Consider the following 18,739-nt stretch of genomic DNA (forward strand, 5'->3'; position numbering starts at 1 on the left):
GTTTCAGCTAAGATGGGAACTGACCAGAGGCGTTTCCAGCATTGAAGGACATCCGGGGCTTAGCCCAGACCATTTTATTTTCACACTAGCAACCACTTCTCTGTAGTCCAAAGCTGGTGAGAGGGTATTCTTTGAGTTTTGCTCTGGCTGGGCCTGTTTCTACAGTTCCTAAATCTTCCACTCTAGTACTATCCTCAACATCCTCTCTCCTCCCTGAATCATCTGTGATGCAAAAGAACAGATACAGCACATAACTTATTGCAAATCAGCTTCAAACAACTAATTCATCAAGTGCTACATATGTCAAATTGTGGACCAATACCATTGAAGAAGAGCAGATCAGTGTGATTGCCCTAATATCTATCATGATTCTTGAATTTTCATGTACATTACCATAAAGTCATCACAAAAGAGTTATATTATAGTGAGTAAAGTGAGGTAAAAAAAATATTGAATATAAATAATTTATATTTTTTGCCATAAATAGTCAAAATGATGTATAAGATCCTAAGTTAAAGCAAGACATGAATGACTTTAGTCTAAGTTCATTGACACACTATGGCATCGAACTGTATATAATTCTCATCATCTCTATGACAATAATTCATCTGTCAAAATCCTTTCATTAGGATCATTGAGATAAACAATGTTTCACTTTTAACTTTCTCTAAAGTAAAGTGACTGATTAATTGTTACCAGTTTCCATGCCTGATTCTGGCACAGCTGCTGCTGCTCCTCAGTCTGTTGCTCATCTTTGCTACACTCTACAAAACCATTTAATCAAATCAAAGTGTATATTTCCTACAAACTAATATCACAAAACAAGTCACACATACATTTTATGTTAATGCTTATTGGTTATCCTTAGCGAAAACAACACCTGATAAACAAGAAAAGTACAATCCGAACGGGCTTCGAACCGCGGTCTCCGGTGTGAGAGGTGAATGCGCTAACAATGAGCTAACAAGATGCGTCAATCTATACAAGGAGGCTAGAGGCTACAACATGTAATGGCAGTCGGTTTAGCCTACTGTGGGTGAAAGCCAGCTAGATGATGATCTTCAGACTTTAAGGACAAAAACAAATGTGAATTCTTACCCACTGACTTCTTTCGGAAAAATCCCCAAAGCCTCATTTGCATAATTTTTGCTGTCTTTCCTGCTAACTGCTGTTAACTCGCCACTAAGTAATGTTAGTTGATGTCAACGACTGTGCAAGTTCTTCCCCTACCTGCTGCATATTCAACAGAGAGGAAGAAACGGAGTCGCCCATAGGCTACCGACAGCAAAGGAACTTATTCTATAGGCTAGATTATGCCTATGTCTATTTTTACAGGCTGTATGCAGTATGTGCTAAGCCAAAGCACAATGAAATAAGGCAACTTATTATTTCGGGGTTTACATAGGCTTTTGTCCGGTTTCATATTTGTCAGTCAACTTTTCAAAATACATTCGGGGCTACACTCAAAACATTCGGGGCTGAAGCCCCGGCAAAATCATCTGCCGCCGCCTCTGGAACTGACCTCTCTTGTTTTTTTATTTCCACAGCTGACTACAAAGAGAGCTTCAACACAATTGGGAATATTGAAGAAATCGCCTACAATGCTGTGTCCTTTACCTGGGACGTGAACGAGGAGGGCAAGGTTAGTCACCTTGCACCAAGACTGTGTACACAGCAACTCAGAATTCCAGAGCAACTTTACAATGGGCATGTTTTCTAGTGTGTATTTTGGATTTATGGACATCCTGCTAGCACTATTGATCTTCGTACGTGATGAAATCGCACGTGCAGTTTGTTGGGTTAAAGGAATTGCTACTCCAAAAAGGAAAATTCTGGAATCATTTATTCACCTCCATGTCGTTCCAAAGCCATTTGACTTGTTTTCTTTCATGCAACACAAATAGAGATATTTCTGAGAATGTTTTTGTCACTCGTTTTTATGTATTTACCATGAATAGGACTGTAACAGTTAAGCTTCTAAAAGGATGTAAAAACAGCATAAAAGCAGCCCATACAACTCATGCAACATTTTCCTATACTTCTGAATTTATAGTTTTGGTTGAAAACAGACAGAAATTTAAAGGAATATTCTAGGTTCAATACAAGTTAAGCTCAATAGACAGCATTTGTGGCGTAATGTTGATTACAAAAAATTTTATAAAAAATTCCATTTGGAATTTCCAATTCCAAAAGTCCTTCCATTTCTTTAAAAAAAAAAAAAGCTAAAATCGAGGTACAGTTGGAACTCAATGGAAGTGAATGGGCACAATCTTTGGAGGGTCTAAATACAGAAATGTGAAGCTTATAATTTTATAAAAGCACTTACATTAATTCTTCTGTTAAACTTGTGTATTATTTGAGCTGTAAAGTTGTGTAAATTGTAATTTTTACAGTCATTTTAGGGTTTGTTGACATTACATAGTCATGGCAATGAAGTTGTAAAATTGGCTATAACTTTACACAGAAATGGTTGGTGATTTTATCACATCAAAATCATGTTAACTGCATATTGTTTATGTCTTGTGGCTATATATTTGAAAAACTTAGTATTTTAATGTTCTTGTTTGGCCCCCATTCACTTCCTTTGTAAGTGCATCACTTTAACACATATTTTTGCTTTTTTAATAAAAAAAAAATCGAAATAACCTTTTGTGGTAATCAACATTATGTCACAAATGCTGTCGATTGATCCTAATTTGTACTGAACCTGCAATATTCCACTGATAATCTTCCCCTTCAGTTGTTCAGTTGTTGTATGTTTTCAGAAGACTTAAAATATAGTGCACAATTCTTTTAGACCAGTTTTTATTTTTTACTTTTATGCTGCTTTTATGCTTGTGCTTCTTTAATCTTGAAAATGCCAATCCCCATTAATTTTGATAAGAAAAGAACGTCCAGTACAGTCTTACATTTTTTTTATTTTTGTGTTCCTCTGAGGAACGAAAGTTATATGGTTTTGGAACAACATGGTGAGTACATAATGATAGAAGTTTCCATTTTTGGATTAGTAATTCCTTTAACTCAATGACTAAATCAACGCATCCATGTATTGTGACCAGGGCTCTTATTCAGACATACCATCATTGTGTGTAATACACAAAATGTTATGGAGACACAGGGTGGAGTGTTACGATATCTGATTTTACACGCTTTGCTCTCTCTTCCGTTGTTGAACACTCCCTATGAGCTATGTAAAGCATGATATTTTGGAATCATAATGCCATGGTGCCTCATTTCCTGTAATGTCTATTCATTTTGAGCTCTTATTTTCTCCTCTATGGGGTCTCGGGTTTCACCTGTGCAATACTCGTAGTAGGAAATGGACCAGGTCTGTGTACACGGCCGTATACACACAAACCTGAGTCCAGATCTGCCCAGCCTCACAGGCAGAGTCCTGCCCTGCTATTTTGGCTCTTCTGTTGCAATAAAGCTCAGTTCAATCACTCACTTCTAGATTATATTCAACTAAAGCTCTCTACGCAAACATTTGCTTTTCATAGGGCCAACTCACACATGTAAAACCCATTAGTGTGAACTATATGACGTTTCCTCACAATGGAAGGGCTTTTAATTGGATTTGATTATTTTTCGAGTCAAAGCTCATACATGTAAAAGTATGCAGTGGGCTGTGAAAGGCTCTCAATTTGATCTGATAAGCATCTCATGCTTTGATCTAACATATTTTCTACTTTTACTGCAAGACCAATAGTTCAAAGTGCTTCTCATCATGGTAGGGTGGAACGGAGGAAGCCATAAACCTAGTTTCTCCATGAGCCATTGATCTGTGATGTGGAAATGATGTCGTTGGTGCAGAGTGGAAGGGCTCAGTTGTTTTTACAAGCGGTCCGCTGTAGATGGGTCAGATGAGGTTAACATCCTTAATTAATAATTTTACGTTCCTTAATCATTATAAGAGAATAATTAAAGCATGCAAGACATACGTATCTTTCTGTATTCGTGCCTACGTGCACTTGTGATTTTAAATAAGAAAAGGAGGTTTTGTTTCTTTTAATCCATGTGTGTTAGCTGTTTGAGGTCATTTATTTATGCTTGTGTATATTATAGCAGATATACAGTGTACTAGGCTTGGGATCGATGCCTTTTTCACACATTGATAATCAGATAATCTTCCTGATGATTATCAGTCTATATTGTATTTTTTAATACAGTATAAATAGAGCTACTCGTTGCACAATAGATTTTTTCTTTTTATAACATTTTCTCAACACAACTTTGGTGAAGTGTCAGCGGCAGGGTAACTGAAAGGGCTTACAAACCGAACTCGTCTGACGATGAATTATTTTCTATAAAAGTACGCACAACGCCATGGAGCGCATCTCGCATAGTTTTCTATAAAATTTTAACCAAAACACTATCAAAGGTAAATTATTTATTATAGCAATCACTGGATGATATATGAAGTTCCAAATGTAAATTCAGGAGGAGATTGTTAATCTAGGCCTGCCAATCAGATTTCAAGGATATATATGAGCCTGCTTCCCTTGCTCTGACGACGATTCTTCCGGCATCCCTCCACCTCCCAATCTCCACTTACATATATATTGCGTAATGCCTATACCAATTATTTGTCCATTTCTTGGTTTAGTCTGACAAAATTTTAGAGCTTAAGCCAGCCCCGCACTCGAGCCCCTCTGCTTAGGACAGCACAACAAATACGTTTACCTTAATGCGCTATAGGACTACATGTACCTGCGAACCCATGAAATTATGTATATGTATATTTCATAAAGCATACACAATGAATTTTCACTTATGTATGCCTTTTTGTGGTTTGACAGCTTGAATGAAACCTATTCAAGGCTACATACAAAGAAATTGCACTATAATATACATTGCCATTTATAATCGTTCAGTTTGTGCAGTTTCAACAGTTTCATTCACTAACCTACACACTCATTGACGTCAATTTATTAATTCGTGAAGAAGTACAAAAACTGTCATAACTTTTGTGTATGGTGACTAGATTCTCATCTTTGGACTGCCACATGCACGGCATTGATTTGTCTTTCAGTAGTAAGTAAAGTAAATGCACCCCCTTGTGGTCTCCCAAAGCTGTTACACCAAATTACATTGAATCGAAGGCCAACAGACAGTGAAAGTACTCAAATTAGGCTTCTAATTTAAATGTTGGCTAATGTTAAAGGTTCACCCTGTCATTTTAAAGTATGTCGAGGTGGCTTACATTGGCTTACACTGACACCTAGTGGCCTGGATGCTGCATCATTCAAACACAGTCGTTTTCAGGTAACTAATCACAGTAAACCAGAATCAACCCACGAATGAAAGTGTCTAATAACAGAGCAGTTACTGTGATGAAGCAAGTAGTATTCAGCTTGACATGTGATCATAAAATGGCAACCCCCTTGAGGGCTCCCCCGTGCCCCATGTAGAATAAAACAGCTTTTATAAGGTTACTGATATCACTGAACTCTTCATCTCACATGATTGGTCATGATTTAATACAAAATTACTATTAATTTCAATAGGATTACAACTTTTTAAATGAGAAAAAAATTGCTGAGTGAACATTTCGATGCCTAACTTGCCGATCGATAATTTATGTTGAGGAGGCAGAGACAAAAACACTGCATAAAGATGAAGTTTAAGATAAAATCTTTGTTCAGTTACATAGCACTGTTTGTAGGGTTCACATTTGGTCTGAACATTAGCTGTGGCGTTTTGTAGCAGTCAGTGGTACAGGTAGACGTGTTGAGGCAGGCACCTGTTTTGCCTGTGTAGGTGGCTGCCCGGGGAAAAACAATGTGCACTTTCAACGGTCAGGACTGTGTAGGTCAAACCTGAACAAGCTGTTAGAAAGTATGAACATGAAAGTTGTCACGCAACAGTCCACCATACAGTATAAGAATCTGGATTAATTATATGAGATATTAGGGATGCACAATATATTGGTTACCAGATCGTTATCGGCCAGTGTTAAGGTTTGTTTTATAATAATAATGTTTAAATACAAATTTACAAATTTACAAATACATACAGAGACACAGTTCTTATTGCTTTCAAGTTTTTTGAACGTTCAATAGACTCAAAATGCATTTTTATTTCTTGTTTGAACCTCAAAAAGAGCAGTTTGCTTTTGGGGAATTTGCATTTATGAATATGGTATTTTGCTAACAGAAAAATAAGGTTTAGGATAAAAGTGTCATTTCTTTTTCACATTTGTGAAAACCAAAGATGACATTTCTTTAAGTAAACACAAAATTGGGATTTACATAAAACTTAATGAAATCAAGAATTCCAAAACAGATGCAATGTTGTCAAAAAGAACAATTCTTTTTTTTATTTAGAACAAAGGCTCTTTACCTACAAAAGTTTCACACAAATCAACTGAGCGAGAAGGACAAAACCACCTGAAAAGCATAAGCACTCCTTGTGGTACTGCATCAGCCACAATGCCAGATGCTTTGATAAAAGATTTTATTAATCAATTGTGATTGAAAAGTTGAGATAGAAAAAGAATAACATTTTTAAACCAGCTATCAGAGAAAAGAGATTTGTGTTTATACAATAGGTCCTTATTGTTCCAAATGCGGTATGTGTGAGGCATAAAATAATGTTTAAAAATGACAATTTGACAGGGATTTTCATTATGTTATAAGTGTATATTTATAAAAATCTCAAACCACCTAGTTTGGAAAAAATAACTTCATCAGATTCCACATAGAGGAGGAATTATTAATAAAGTTCTTTATCCTATTAATTTTGAAGTGTTTTTCAAAGTGGTGAAATCAAGAAAGTTTGACCCTCCATTCTCAGAAGAGTTATTATTACAGAATTATTAAAGAGTTATTATTATTTGAATATTACAGATTTTAGAAATGTTACACTCTTGACGGAAATCAATTCACATTTTGATAGGTTAAAAAATAGGCCTGACACTTTGGAAAATTGCTGGATATACTTTAGTGCTAAAATAACTTAGTTAGCATCTTGCAAAAAAGAGTGGTATCATCAGCCAGTTTGTCAGCAGTAGAGATACCATGGAGACCACTATTGGAAAAATATGAAGCAAATATTTGTGACAAGTAAAAACAAATAAGGGGATATTGGACAACTTGTCTGGTTCCAAGTGACAAGTAAAATCTAGAGGAAGTGCCATATATCAACTTAATTGAACTACTAGAGTTATAATAAAGTGTTCTTACCATTTTACAAAAACATTCACCAAAACCAAATTTTTGCAATGATTTAAAAATGAAATTGTGTTCAACCGAATCAATAGCCTTGAAAAGTCCTGGAAAAGAATAAAACAGTTATGTTCAAGCAAATTACTATAATCAAGTAAATCTATGTAATGTTCGTCAGAGATCAGGGGGAAAGGACACGGGAGTTGGCGTTACAGTGTACGTAAGTCCAATTTTATTTCCAGAATTTTAACTCATATCTTTTCAGCAAGGGTTTTTTACGTGGCAAACACAGCTTCAATGATAATAGTCAACACAAACTTATATCAGTCAATATAACAGCTTATCAGTGTACGTGCGTGCATGTCATACTCTCTCTCTGGCGTTCCGCCGGGCTTTTCAAGCCTGTCTCTGCCATCACTGAAATGACACACAGGTGTTTAGTATCAATAATCACCAGGTGATGGCTCTTACCGCTTCCTCTATCCCCACTGACAGACACACCATGATCATCAACGAGTTTCATCAGGGTGCATCACTGTGTGGGGAGAATTGATTGTAAACCCCAACAGGAAAGGGAGAGTGGTGTCGCTTTGCTGAGCAAACATCCCATCAACCAAACGCCCTGCTGTGGGGGTTCTACGGCCAGTGTGCTGTTCCATAGGGGGAACCGACTTCGACAGACCCGTTAAACATTAAACATAAGGGGAACAGACTTCAACAATAAACTATTGGGAAACATAGGGGGAACAGACTTCAACACTAACTATAAAGCAGTCAATGGAAAGGAGGAGGTGAGAACCGACTTGACGATATAAATAAAAGTTTTAATTATAAACTTAAAAAGACATAAACACACACATGACGGACATGTCCATAAACAATCTCTCTCTCCCGTACAATCCTCCGCAGTCTGCCTTTATCCCTATAATTAGCCTGATAAGGGACGGGGTGTGTAGAATCAAGACCCGGCCCCGCCCAAAAAAACTGTAAAATTTAAATGAGAAGGAAAAGGCCAATGCGGAGCGGCAGTGAGAGAGAGAGAGAGGAGAGAGAGATAAAAAAAAAAAACACCTACTCGCCAGTTCTCCGATATGCCGTAGCTTGTTCCTCGGCCACTCCTCCACCCACTAACGGACGACAACCGCGCCTCTCCGAGCGGATCGGAGGCAGACCTCCAGCCCCTGGTGGACGGAATGCCCTGCCGTGTTCTTGGGGAACAGAAGAGGTCTCCCCCACCCCTGGCAGCGGAACTCCCGCTCCAGGTGGTCGGCAGCGAGCCCCTCCCCACGTTTCAGTGGCTGGTAGGTGACTCCTCCGCCCCTGGCAGCAGCCCTGACCGCTTGAGGCAGTCGGTTAGGAGCCCCTTCTCCCCTCGCGGTCGGCTGCTCCATTGAGGTGGACGGTAGTGGCGAGAACTGTACTATGGGGTATCCCTCCTCCTTCCCGGATTTTGGCACCAGTGTAAAGAAGTCAATGGAAAGGAGGAGGCGAGAACCGGCTTGACGATATAAATAATACGTTTTAATGATAAACTTAAAAAGACACAAACACACACATGACAGACATGTCCGTAAACTATCTCTCTCTCCCGCACAATCCTCCGCAGTCAGCCTTTATCCCTCTTGGAGGCATAATTAGCCTGATAAGGGACCAGGTGTGTAGAATCACGACCCAGCCCCGCCCTCCGTCCTGCCACACTAACCTAAAGGGAAACATAGGGGGAACAGACTTCGACAGAACACTGGCAGAAACCGGAACAGGAAACCTGGTACTTGGAACGTGACACAATGGCAAAGATGCTGTGATATACAGTATATTATATAAAAGATGTAAGAGAACTCACGTAAGATTAAATGCAAAGTCAAAAAATACTCTAATATTGAGTAAATTATGAAGACAATCCACATTAGATCAGATCATTTTTAAAGGGGATGCAAGACAGTTATACAGCAATATAATTTGATGCAAATTAAATACACATCCTCACAGTTCAATCAAGATTTCTTCATCAAATTCCTTCAGTGTTTTATGTTGGTGGTCAAAATAGCTTCCTGTGCTTTAGCGCCACCTGTTGCGCTGCTTTTGGTAACTCCAAGGCTTTTAGCTAATGTTAATATATCGATGCCTGAAAAACATATTGAGAAAAAGACATGCCTGACAATAATTTATATATTGATATTTTATATACGTTCCTATTCAGTCCACAGTTATAAATGTGCCCAAAGTTGAAGAAACACAAATTATAAATTCCGGGTGAATTCTGTCTAGAAATCATAATGTCCAACAGCTCTTTCTAAAAAATGTCCAATGATTGTGTTACCTGTTAGATTATTGTGCAAGCTCACTGATTACTCATGTACATGTTGACCAATGTATTTGTGCTCTTTCTTTGATTGTAGATCTTCATCACTGTGAACTGTCTGAGCACAGATTTCTCCTCTCAGAAGGGAGTGAAGGGTCTTCCGCTCATGATTCAGATCGACACCTACAGCTACAACAATCGCAGTAACAAACCCCTACACAGAGCCTATTGCCAGATCAAGGTCTTCTGCGATAAGGTGAGCTTTTAACTTTTGAACCTATTTGTAAATTTTTCCAACATTCAAATGTGTCTTTGAAGCTGTCATGGAGATCTTTATAAAAAAGTAGACAATATTTCTTTAAAATTGATTGATCACCCATTTGATTTGACCTATTTTGTGATAGTCATAAAAAAATCAGTTAAGACAAGGTGCCTGACCTACAGAAAAAAAGGGTGTTTAGACATGGCAAGAGGGTGTTTGCTGTTCTACAAAACCAAGTGAATGTTCTTTAGCACCATCTTGTGGTTGTATTCAGTACAGTTACCTTGCAGAACCAATATTTGGACACTTTAGTCATGCTTATAAATGTTTGAATGTCTTTGCATTAAATAATAAAATATCAAACCAAGTGGCATTTATTTTAAAGGAAGATAAACAAGCACACTTTTCTATCAAAAGATTTCACAAAAATAAGTTTTAAATGACATATCAATATATACTATTCAAAATGAAGACAAAAAGTATGTGACACTTTTCTAGTTGTCCAATGTTAATGGAACATGTTCATAATGTGCTGTTCAACACCTGTGTGGACTTCAGGGGAACTGACTTTTTTTTTATTTGTTTGCAGTTAACATTTCGTTTGACATTTTATTATTTGTTATTATTGTTAAAATTGTAAGTGTGACTTAAGTGTTCACATGCTTTCTGGGGTCACTGTACATGCGAATGCATGTAAGCTCTGCAGGAAATTGTGTTTCTCATTCTCTCCTTTTTTTTTGGTCTGTGTGTTTGTGCGGTTCACAGGGAGCGGAGAGAAAGATCAGAGATGAGGAGAGGAAACAAAACCGCAAAAAGACAAAAGGTCTATTGCCTGAAACACTGAAAAACAGTCAAACACATTCTCACTTCAAGGAATGTTCCAAGTTCAATACAAGTTTAAGTCAATCGACATCATTTGTGGCACAGTGTTGAGTAACACAAAAAAATATTTTGACTTGCCCCTCCTTTTATTAAAAAAAATTGGGCAAAAAATCTGGGTTACAGTTTGGCACTTACAATGGAAGTAAATTGGGTCCATTTGTAAACGTTAAAATACTGTTAGACACAAGATGTAAACGATATGTGTGTAAACATGATTTTAGTGTGATAAAATCACTTACTAACCTTTTCTTTGTAAAATTATAGCCAATTTTACAACTTTGTTGCCATGACGTTGTAACGCCATAAACCCTAAAACCCTAAAATGACTGTAAAAATGACAATTTCTATAAATGTATTTTTTTTTTTACTTTACAGCTAAAATAATACACGTGATTTAACAGAAGATTTAATGTAAATGCTTTTATAAAATGATAAGTTTCACATTTCTGCCTTTAAATCCTCCAAAAATGTACTTCCATTGTAAGTGCCTCATTGTAACCTCGATTTTTGCTTTTTTTAAAGAAGTGGAGGGACGAGTCAAATATGTTTTTTGCTAATCAACATTATGCCACAAATGCTGTCCACTGAGCTTAACTTGTATTTAACCTGGAATTTTCCTTTCATAAAAACGTTTAATAATAATGCCAAAACTTTGCTAATTATTTGATATATGAAATTATAATTAATTATATGAAATTTTGCATGCATTCCTTTTATTGGCATATTTTTCCTTTCTAAATTTAAACACAAATTGTAGTGTTGACTGCATTTATCAAGATTAACAATTCAACTACTGTACCACAATTATTGTAAGCTAAATTAATCAAACAAATGTTTTTCAGTTATTTATTTAAAATAAAATGTTATGAGTAACTACAAACAAACATATAAGCTTAATTTAGGCACAACCTTGTTACTTGCAACCCTGTTGTTTATATTTTAATAATTTTTTATTGATTAAGTAATTTAGAAATGTATTTTAACTAATTTTAATTTATAAATGTATTAATAGTTGTGTTCAATGAATGTTTATTGCTAGAAAATAACAGAATCACTCAAATAAGGATTTTAAACTGTATTTTGACATGTCCCACATATTGGTAACGGTTGCAAAAGTAAATAAAATATAAAACAGCTAATATAATATTTATTTTGACCACTTAAGGTGGTCTGAATCATTTAGGCATCTGTTTTAACTGACTATTTGATCAACATGTTCTTACATCATCTCATCAGGAAAAGAAGGAGGTGTTGGGGCAGTTACTGTCCCGAAAAAGTGTGACACCACCTTCTTTAAAAAGATGACTGATTTGGATGCCCAGCCGGTTCTGTTTATCCCTGATGTGCACTTTGGGAACTTACAGAGGGCAGGCCAGGTATGAGTCAGTATTTCAGTTTCAAAACACACTCAAAGACCAGATCACAGGCTCTTTTGTTTTTAAAGTCCACTGCCATTTTGTCTCATGGTCAGCCCTCAGTTTTAGCTTCCTGAAATCTCAGAAAGGGTTGAAAAACCTCATTGAAGAGCTGCCATGAAGACCTTAATGCTCCATTGTGTCTAATGAGACTGAGACTATTAGAGAATGACTGACATTTTTAAAAGCAAACATGAAAGGTCACAGTTTCCTTCCTCATAAAGCTTGAGATGTATCTTGGATGCTTATGAGATATTTGTTTAGGAGTGATATCTGCTTGACTGGTCATTGTAGTGTGTCTGTGTATTATAAGGGTCGTTCTAAATGTTACAGATGTTTGAGAGTATAAATGTTTACAGAATACAATTAAAACTACAAACTTTGTACAAAACTCTTTGCAGGTATTTGCCTTTAATACAGATGAAATAGAGCGAGAGGGGTGAGTAATATTTTTTTTTAATCAAAATTAAATGTATTGAAAGTACCATTCACACTATGGCTAGGTGATTTACATAAAAATGTTGTAGCTTGATTCCCAGCCTTATATGTCAATATTTATGCATTTGCTCTCAAATTGCTTAAAGGGATAGTTCACCCAAAAATGACAATTCTCTCATGTGTATGTCTTTCTTTCTTCTGCAGATCACAATGTAGATTTTTAGAAGAATATCTCAGCTCTGTAGGTCCTCATAATGCAAGTGAATGTGATCAGAACTTTAAAGCAACAAAAAGCTCATAAAGTAGCATAAAAGTAACCCATACAACTTTAGTGGTTTAATATCTTTTGAAGCGATCCAATTGGTTTTGGGTGAGAACAGACCAAAATATAACTCCTTTTTCACTGTACATCTTACCATTGCAGTCTCTAGGAATGATCATGCATCAAGCACTAGAAAGTGTATTCAAGCTTGAAATCATGATCGTACCTAGATTCTCACCCAAAACCAATTGGATCACTTCAGAAGACATTGATTAAACCACTGGAGTCATATGGATTACATTTATGCTGCATTTATGTGCTTTTTGGAGCTTCAAAGTTCTGGTCACCATTCACTTGCATTGAATGTTTATCTAAAAATCTTAATTTGTGTTCAGCAGAAGAAAGAAAGTCATACACATCTGGGATGGCATAAGAGTGAGTAAATGATCCCTTTAAAGGTGCACTTCCGCACATGGGGGCTGCCATGTTAGTATCACATGATCAGCTGAACTCTACTCACTTAATCTCAGTAACTGCCCTGTTATTGGACACTTTCACACATGGATTAATCATGGCTGACTGTGAAAAGTGAATTTCTACAATGGCATCTTTAACTGAAACCTTGAGATTGAATGATGCTGCATCCACACCACTAGGTGTCACTGTAAATCCAAGATGACACGAACAAAAACTTACTGAGTGCACCTTTAAATTGGTAATTTTTTTTCCAGTCATAGGACCCGTCATTTTAACAAAACAGCCAACATAGCCTCACTGATTCTTGAGATAAGGGACAAAACAAGTTTTTATTTCCTAATACTAAATTATTTTCAAATGGATTTATTTGTAGACAAAGGTCTCAGCTAACGAACGATATATGGGAACAGGTTTTTATAAAAACGCTTTTTTCTTCTGAAAATTGACATTTATTCACTTCATAACTTGCATCTTAATGTCATTTGTGCCAACTCTGTCAGACATCAAAAAGTGTGCTATTTTAATTTAATTCATCCAACAAGTGTAAAGTCTTTAATTATGCAATAATATTGTTCAGCAAAGGAGTTAAGTGATAAAATACATTCAATAAGTTTTCATACTATTCTAAAAATTCTGACTGAGTTGACAAAATGTAATATGTTTCCATCTTAAACATGTGCTGTACACTGGAGTTTTTCCATGTAAGAATGACTGATATTTAATCATTTCTATTTAAATGCACCAATATAACAATACAAAGTAATTGTACAAACAAACAGTAGTAATGTTGGCCTACATATATGTTTTTACTAAATTATTTCAAATGTAAGAAGGGACTTCCATGAAAATCTTTGAGTGACGACACAAACAAGTGGTTTTTAATAAAATTATTATCTAATCATTTTGTACCAACTCTAATGCCTCATTTTGCCACAGAATTAAAAAATCTCTGTTTAAACACTCTTAATACTTACTAGTCACGAGATAAGAGGAGATCGTGAAAATAGTCTCATGATTCTCTCTTTAGGAAACGTAATGGCCAAATAAAAATTGCAGTGCATTGACATCATCACAATAGTCATTATGTTGCTTAATTTGTATATCGCCAGCAGAATCATTGTTAATACATCGTGAACGTTCAATTAATCGGCCAGCTATAATTCACGCAATGGTAGATTATAAGGATCCTCAAGAAAATGTATTAAGATTGGTAAATTCCTGCTCTCATTTTCTTTTCAAAAACATCTTTGAGTTGATTTCATAAAGTTATTACTTTATAATATGAATCATACAATGCTGGGTTAAATCTGAACATCTGATTGGTCAGTTGAGAGATGAAGTTTTTGATTGTGTTTGTGTGTGTTCATGTTAGAGGTGTGCTGGTAAAGAGGATGTTCCACTCATCTGAGGAAGACTTCTGCCCACCCCCTCACAAACAGATGAGAGAGGACACACAGAAGAAAGGTCAGAGCATGAGACACATACAACACATTTAATGCTGAAGTGAGTGATTTCTGCACTACTCGAGCCACCAAATGGAATTGCAAAAAATTACTGCTCCGAACATACTGTGTGGAAACCCAGAGACCAAGTTGTGATAGCAAGGAAACAGTCAAATAATAACAAGAAAACAAGATACATAATGATAATGGCCTATGTGGGCTTACTTATGTTTGAAAACACTTAATATTTTTGCAACTCTGTTTGGAACAAGTTGTGGAGCAAAAATGACAGACTTAAATCAGATGTTTTTAAAGAAAGCTGGAGGATGAGTTGTACTGTACTCCAGCAATTTCTCTATTTATAGCATGCTCTGAATTGCCACTGCTGAGATTATAATGACTCGGTTACTAACGTAACCTCGGTTCCCTGAGAGGAGGGAACGAGTATTGCGTAAGTAGCTTACGCTATGGGAAAACTCAGTTTCTCGAGAAATATTGAAGTCTTTATGTAAAACGCATTGCAGCTGCACAGCAGACAGCAATGAGCGAGGCAGCTCGGTCATTGGCTGTGCTGCAGCAACTTGCTCGAACCAATGACGGGGCGACTCTGAACCGCGCGCTTCGTGCTCGCGCGCTCAGAGCTCGCCAAGATGGGCGTGGCTTAGGGCTATATATTAGGCGCCCCGTCATGAGAGTTCTTTAGGTTCAATCGACTGAAGCGAAACTGACCAAGCACTAGCACGGCAGCTTACGCAATACTCGTTCCCTCCTCTCAGGGAACCGAGGTTACGTTAGTAACCGAGTCGTTCCCTATCGAGAGGTCTCTCCTATTGCGTAAGTAGCTTACGCTATGGGAACACCAAGTAAAACGCCGTGCGTGCTGACTTCGCTCTATAAAGCCAGAGGCAGATGCCTGAGCCTTAAAGCAAAGTGATTATTCCACGAGCCGGCCAACGGCGAGCTACATAATGGGATAGTATAGAGTGCCCTTCCAAGGTGGTCCATGGTGGGGCGCTCATAGTACAAACACAAGCACATATCTTATGTACTGAGTTTTCTATGTACTGATATGCATAAAAAATCCTCTAAGTCAGTCAGAGACGGACCTTGTAAGGGAGGAGATAATGCTCAGCATATACATACTCCAGTCCATTCTACAGTCAGGCTGATAGAATGTTGGAATGCATTTTTCTATGTACTGATATGCATAAAAAATCCTCTAAGTCGGTCAGAGACGGACCTTATAAGGGAGGAGATAATGCTCAGAATATACATACTCCAGTCCATTCTACAGTCAGGCTGATAGAATGTTGGAATGCATTTTTTTCTATGCACTGATATGCATAAAAAAATCCTCTAAGTCAGTCAGAGACGGACCTTATAAGGGAGGAGATAATGCTCAGCATATACATTCTCCAGTCCATTCTACAGTCAGGCTGATAGAATGTTGGAATGCATTTTTCTATGTACTGATATGCATAAAAAATCCTCTAAGTCAGTCAGAGACGGACCTTATAAGGGAGGAGATAATGCTCAGCATATACATACTCCAGTCCATTCTACAGTCAGGCTGATAGAATGTTGGAATGCATTTTTCTATGTACTGATATGCATAAAAAATCCTCTAAGTCGGTCAGAGACGGACCTTATAAGGGAGGAGATAATGCTCAGCATATACATACTCCAGTCCATTCTACAGTCAGGCTGATAGAATGTTGGAATGCATTTTTTTTATATATATATACTGATATGCATAAAAAATCCTCTAAGTCAGTCAGAGACGGACCTTATAAGGGAGGAGATAATGCTCAGCATATACATTCTCCAGTCCATTCTACAGTCAGGCTGATAGAATGTTGGAATGCATTTTTCTATGTACTGATATGCATAAAAAATCCTCTAAGTCGGTCAGAGACGGACCTTATAAGGGAGGAGATAATGCTCAGCATATACATACTCCAGTCCATTCTACAGTCAGGCTGATAGAATGTTGGAATGCATTTTTTTTATATATATACTGATATGCATAAAAAATCCTCTAAGTCAGTCAGAGACGGACCTTATAAGGGAGGAGATAATGCTCAGCATATACATTCTCCAGTCCATTCTACAGTCAGGCTGATAGAATGTTGGAATGCAATGAGGGGACCTGTAGGTTATAAAACCTGATAAATGTCGAAGGCGAGGCCCAGCCCGCCGCCGCACAAATATCTTCAATGGGTATCCCACTCGACCACGCCCACGAGGAGGCCATGCTCCTCGTAGAGTGAGCTCTGACGCCTAAGGGGCATTGAAGGCCCTTGGCTTCATAAGCTAGCGCTATAGCATCCACTATCCAGCGCGATATTCTTTGCTTTGAGACTGCGAGACCTTTAGTGCGGCCGCCAAAGCATACGAATAATTGTTCCGTCTGTCTGAACAGGGCAGAAGGTTCCAAATATACTCTGAGCGCCCTGACCGGGCAGAGTAAATTAGCGTCGCTTTTGTCTGCTGGGGACGATAGCGCTGCCAGAGATATCACCTGTACTCTGAAGGGTGTGGAGAGCACTTTAGGAATATACCCATGCTTTGGCCTAAGGACAACTCTGCAGTCGTTAGGTCCAAATTCCAGGCAAGCAGCGCTTGATGACAGCGCGTGCAGGTCGCCCACTCTCTTGACTGAGGCGAGCGCCAGCAAGAGCGCAGTTTTGAGCGAGAGCTGTTTAAGGTGCACGGTTCGGAGAGGTTCGAACGGGGCACTCTTGAGTGCGTCCAGGACCGTGGCCAGGTCCCAGATCGGCACCAAGAGGGGGCGAGGAGGGTTCATCCTCCTAGCGCCTCTTAGGAAACGAATGATTAGGTTGTTTTTCCCTAATGAACGTCCTTTATCAGGATTGTGTGACGCCGCTATGGCAGCCACATAGACTTTGATCGTGGAGGGTGTGCGGCCCGCCTCCAGCAGCTCTTACAAAAAGGCGAGTACACTTGGTATCTCGCACGATTTGGGGTTCAAGCTCTTGGTATCACACCAGTCACTGAACATTTTCCACTTTTGGGCATATAAGCGCCTCGTAGAGGGCACTCGCGCCTCAGTGATGGTTCTCAAAACTCCACTGGGGAGGTTCTCGGGAACCCGTTGAGGGGCCATGCATGGAGGGCCCACAGATCGGGGCGGGGATGAAGAATCATCCCGTTGGCCTGCCTGAGGAGGTCTAGCCTCAACGGAATCGGCCATGGGGCAGATTGCATCATCTGCATCAGTTCTGGAAACCACGTCTGGTTGTTCCAGAGTGGGGCTACCAGGAGCACTGCACATTTCACTTCCCTGATCCGACTGATGACCTGAGGTAGCATCGCGATCGGGGGGAAAAGCATACAAGGGGCGGCTCGGCCAGACTTGGGTGAGCGCGTCCGTGCTCTTTGAGAAGAAAAGGGGGCAGTGCGCGTTTTCTCTGGAGGCGAAGAGGTCGACCTCTGCTTCGCCAAAGGTTTGCCATAACCACTGAACCGTCAGGGGGTGGAGAGACCATTCTCCTGGGAGAACCTTGTCTCTGGACAGCATGTCCGCTCCCTGGTTCAGGGCGCCTGGCACATGCGCTGCTCTCAGCGAGCGCAGGTGGTGTTGTGACCATAAGATGAGCTCCCTGGCCATAGAGTGCAGGGAGCTCGACCTGAGTCCACCCTGGCGATTTATATAGGAAACTACCGTCATGTTGTCCGTTCGGACCAGGACGTGTTCGTTTTTCAGGTACGGAAGCAGGGCTCTGAGAGCCAAGGCGACCGCTTTCATTTCCAGACAGTTTATATGTAGGCGCTTTTCCGGGTTTGACCAAAAGCCGGAGACAGGCCTGCCCTCGTAAAGGGCCCCCCATCCTATTTTGGAGGCATCTGTCGTGATAATTTTTCTCCACGTATTTACGCCCAGACTCACGCCGGTTTGATACCAGTTGACGGCTTTCCAGGGCATCAGGGCTTTTATACAGCCGTGATTCGCTCTGATCAAAAAGTGGCCCGAGCGCCACGCGTGAGTGGGGACACGGCTCTTGAGCCAGCGCTGGAGAGGACGCATGTGCAACAATCCTAGCTGCAGTACCGCCGATGCCGAGGCCATGAG

The 18,739-nt window shown here is 38.9% G+C and overlaps 1 protein-coding gene across 1 annotated transcript in view; it reads left to right on the top strand.

Annotated features, from left to right (window-relative positions):
• The window catches only part of LOC127650010 (grainyhead-like protein 2 homolog), a 43,513-nt gene that overhangs the window by 12,750 nt on the left and 12,024 nt on the right, over nucleotides 1–18,739 (top strand). The window contains exons 8-13 of the mRNA XM_052135114.1: nucleotides 1,548–1,642; nucleotides 9,566–9,724; nucleotides 10,496–10,553; nucleotides 11,849–11,988; nucleotides 12,429–12,466; nucleotides 14,577–14,668. Of these exons, the coding sequence (XP_051991074.1) occupies nucleotides 1,548–1,642; nucleotides 9,566–9,724; nucleotides 10,496–10,553; nucleotides 11,849–11,988; nucleotides 12,429–12,466; nucleotides 14,577–14,668 (582 nt within the window). The remainder of the gene's footprint in view (nucleotides 1–1,547; nucleotides 1,643–9,565; nucleotides 9,725–10,495; nucleotides 10,554–11,848; nucleotides 11,989–12,428; nucleotides 12,467–14,576; nucleotides 14,669–18,739) is intronic.

The sequence above is a fragment of the Xyrauchen texanus genome, chromosome 10 (assembly GCF_025860055.1).
Source record: "Xyrauchen texanus isolate HMW12.3.18 chromosome 10, RBS_HiC_50CHRs, whole genome shotgun sequence".
Classification (NCBI taxonomy): Eukaryota; Metazoa; Chordata; class Actinopteri; order Cypriniformes; family Catostomidae; genus Xyrauchen; species Xyrauchen texanus.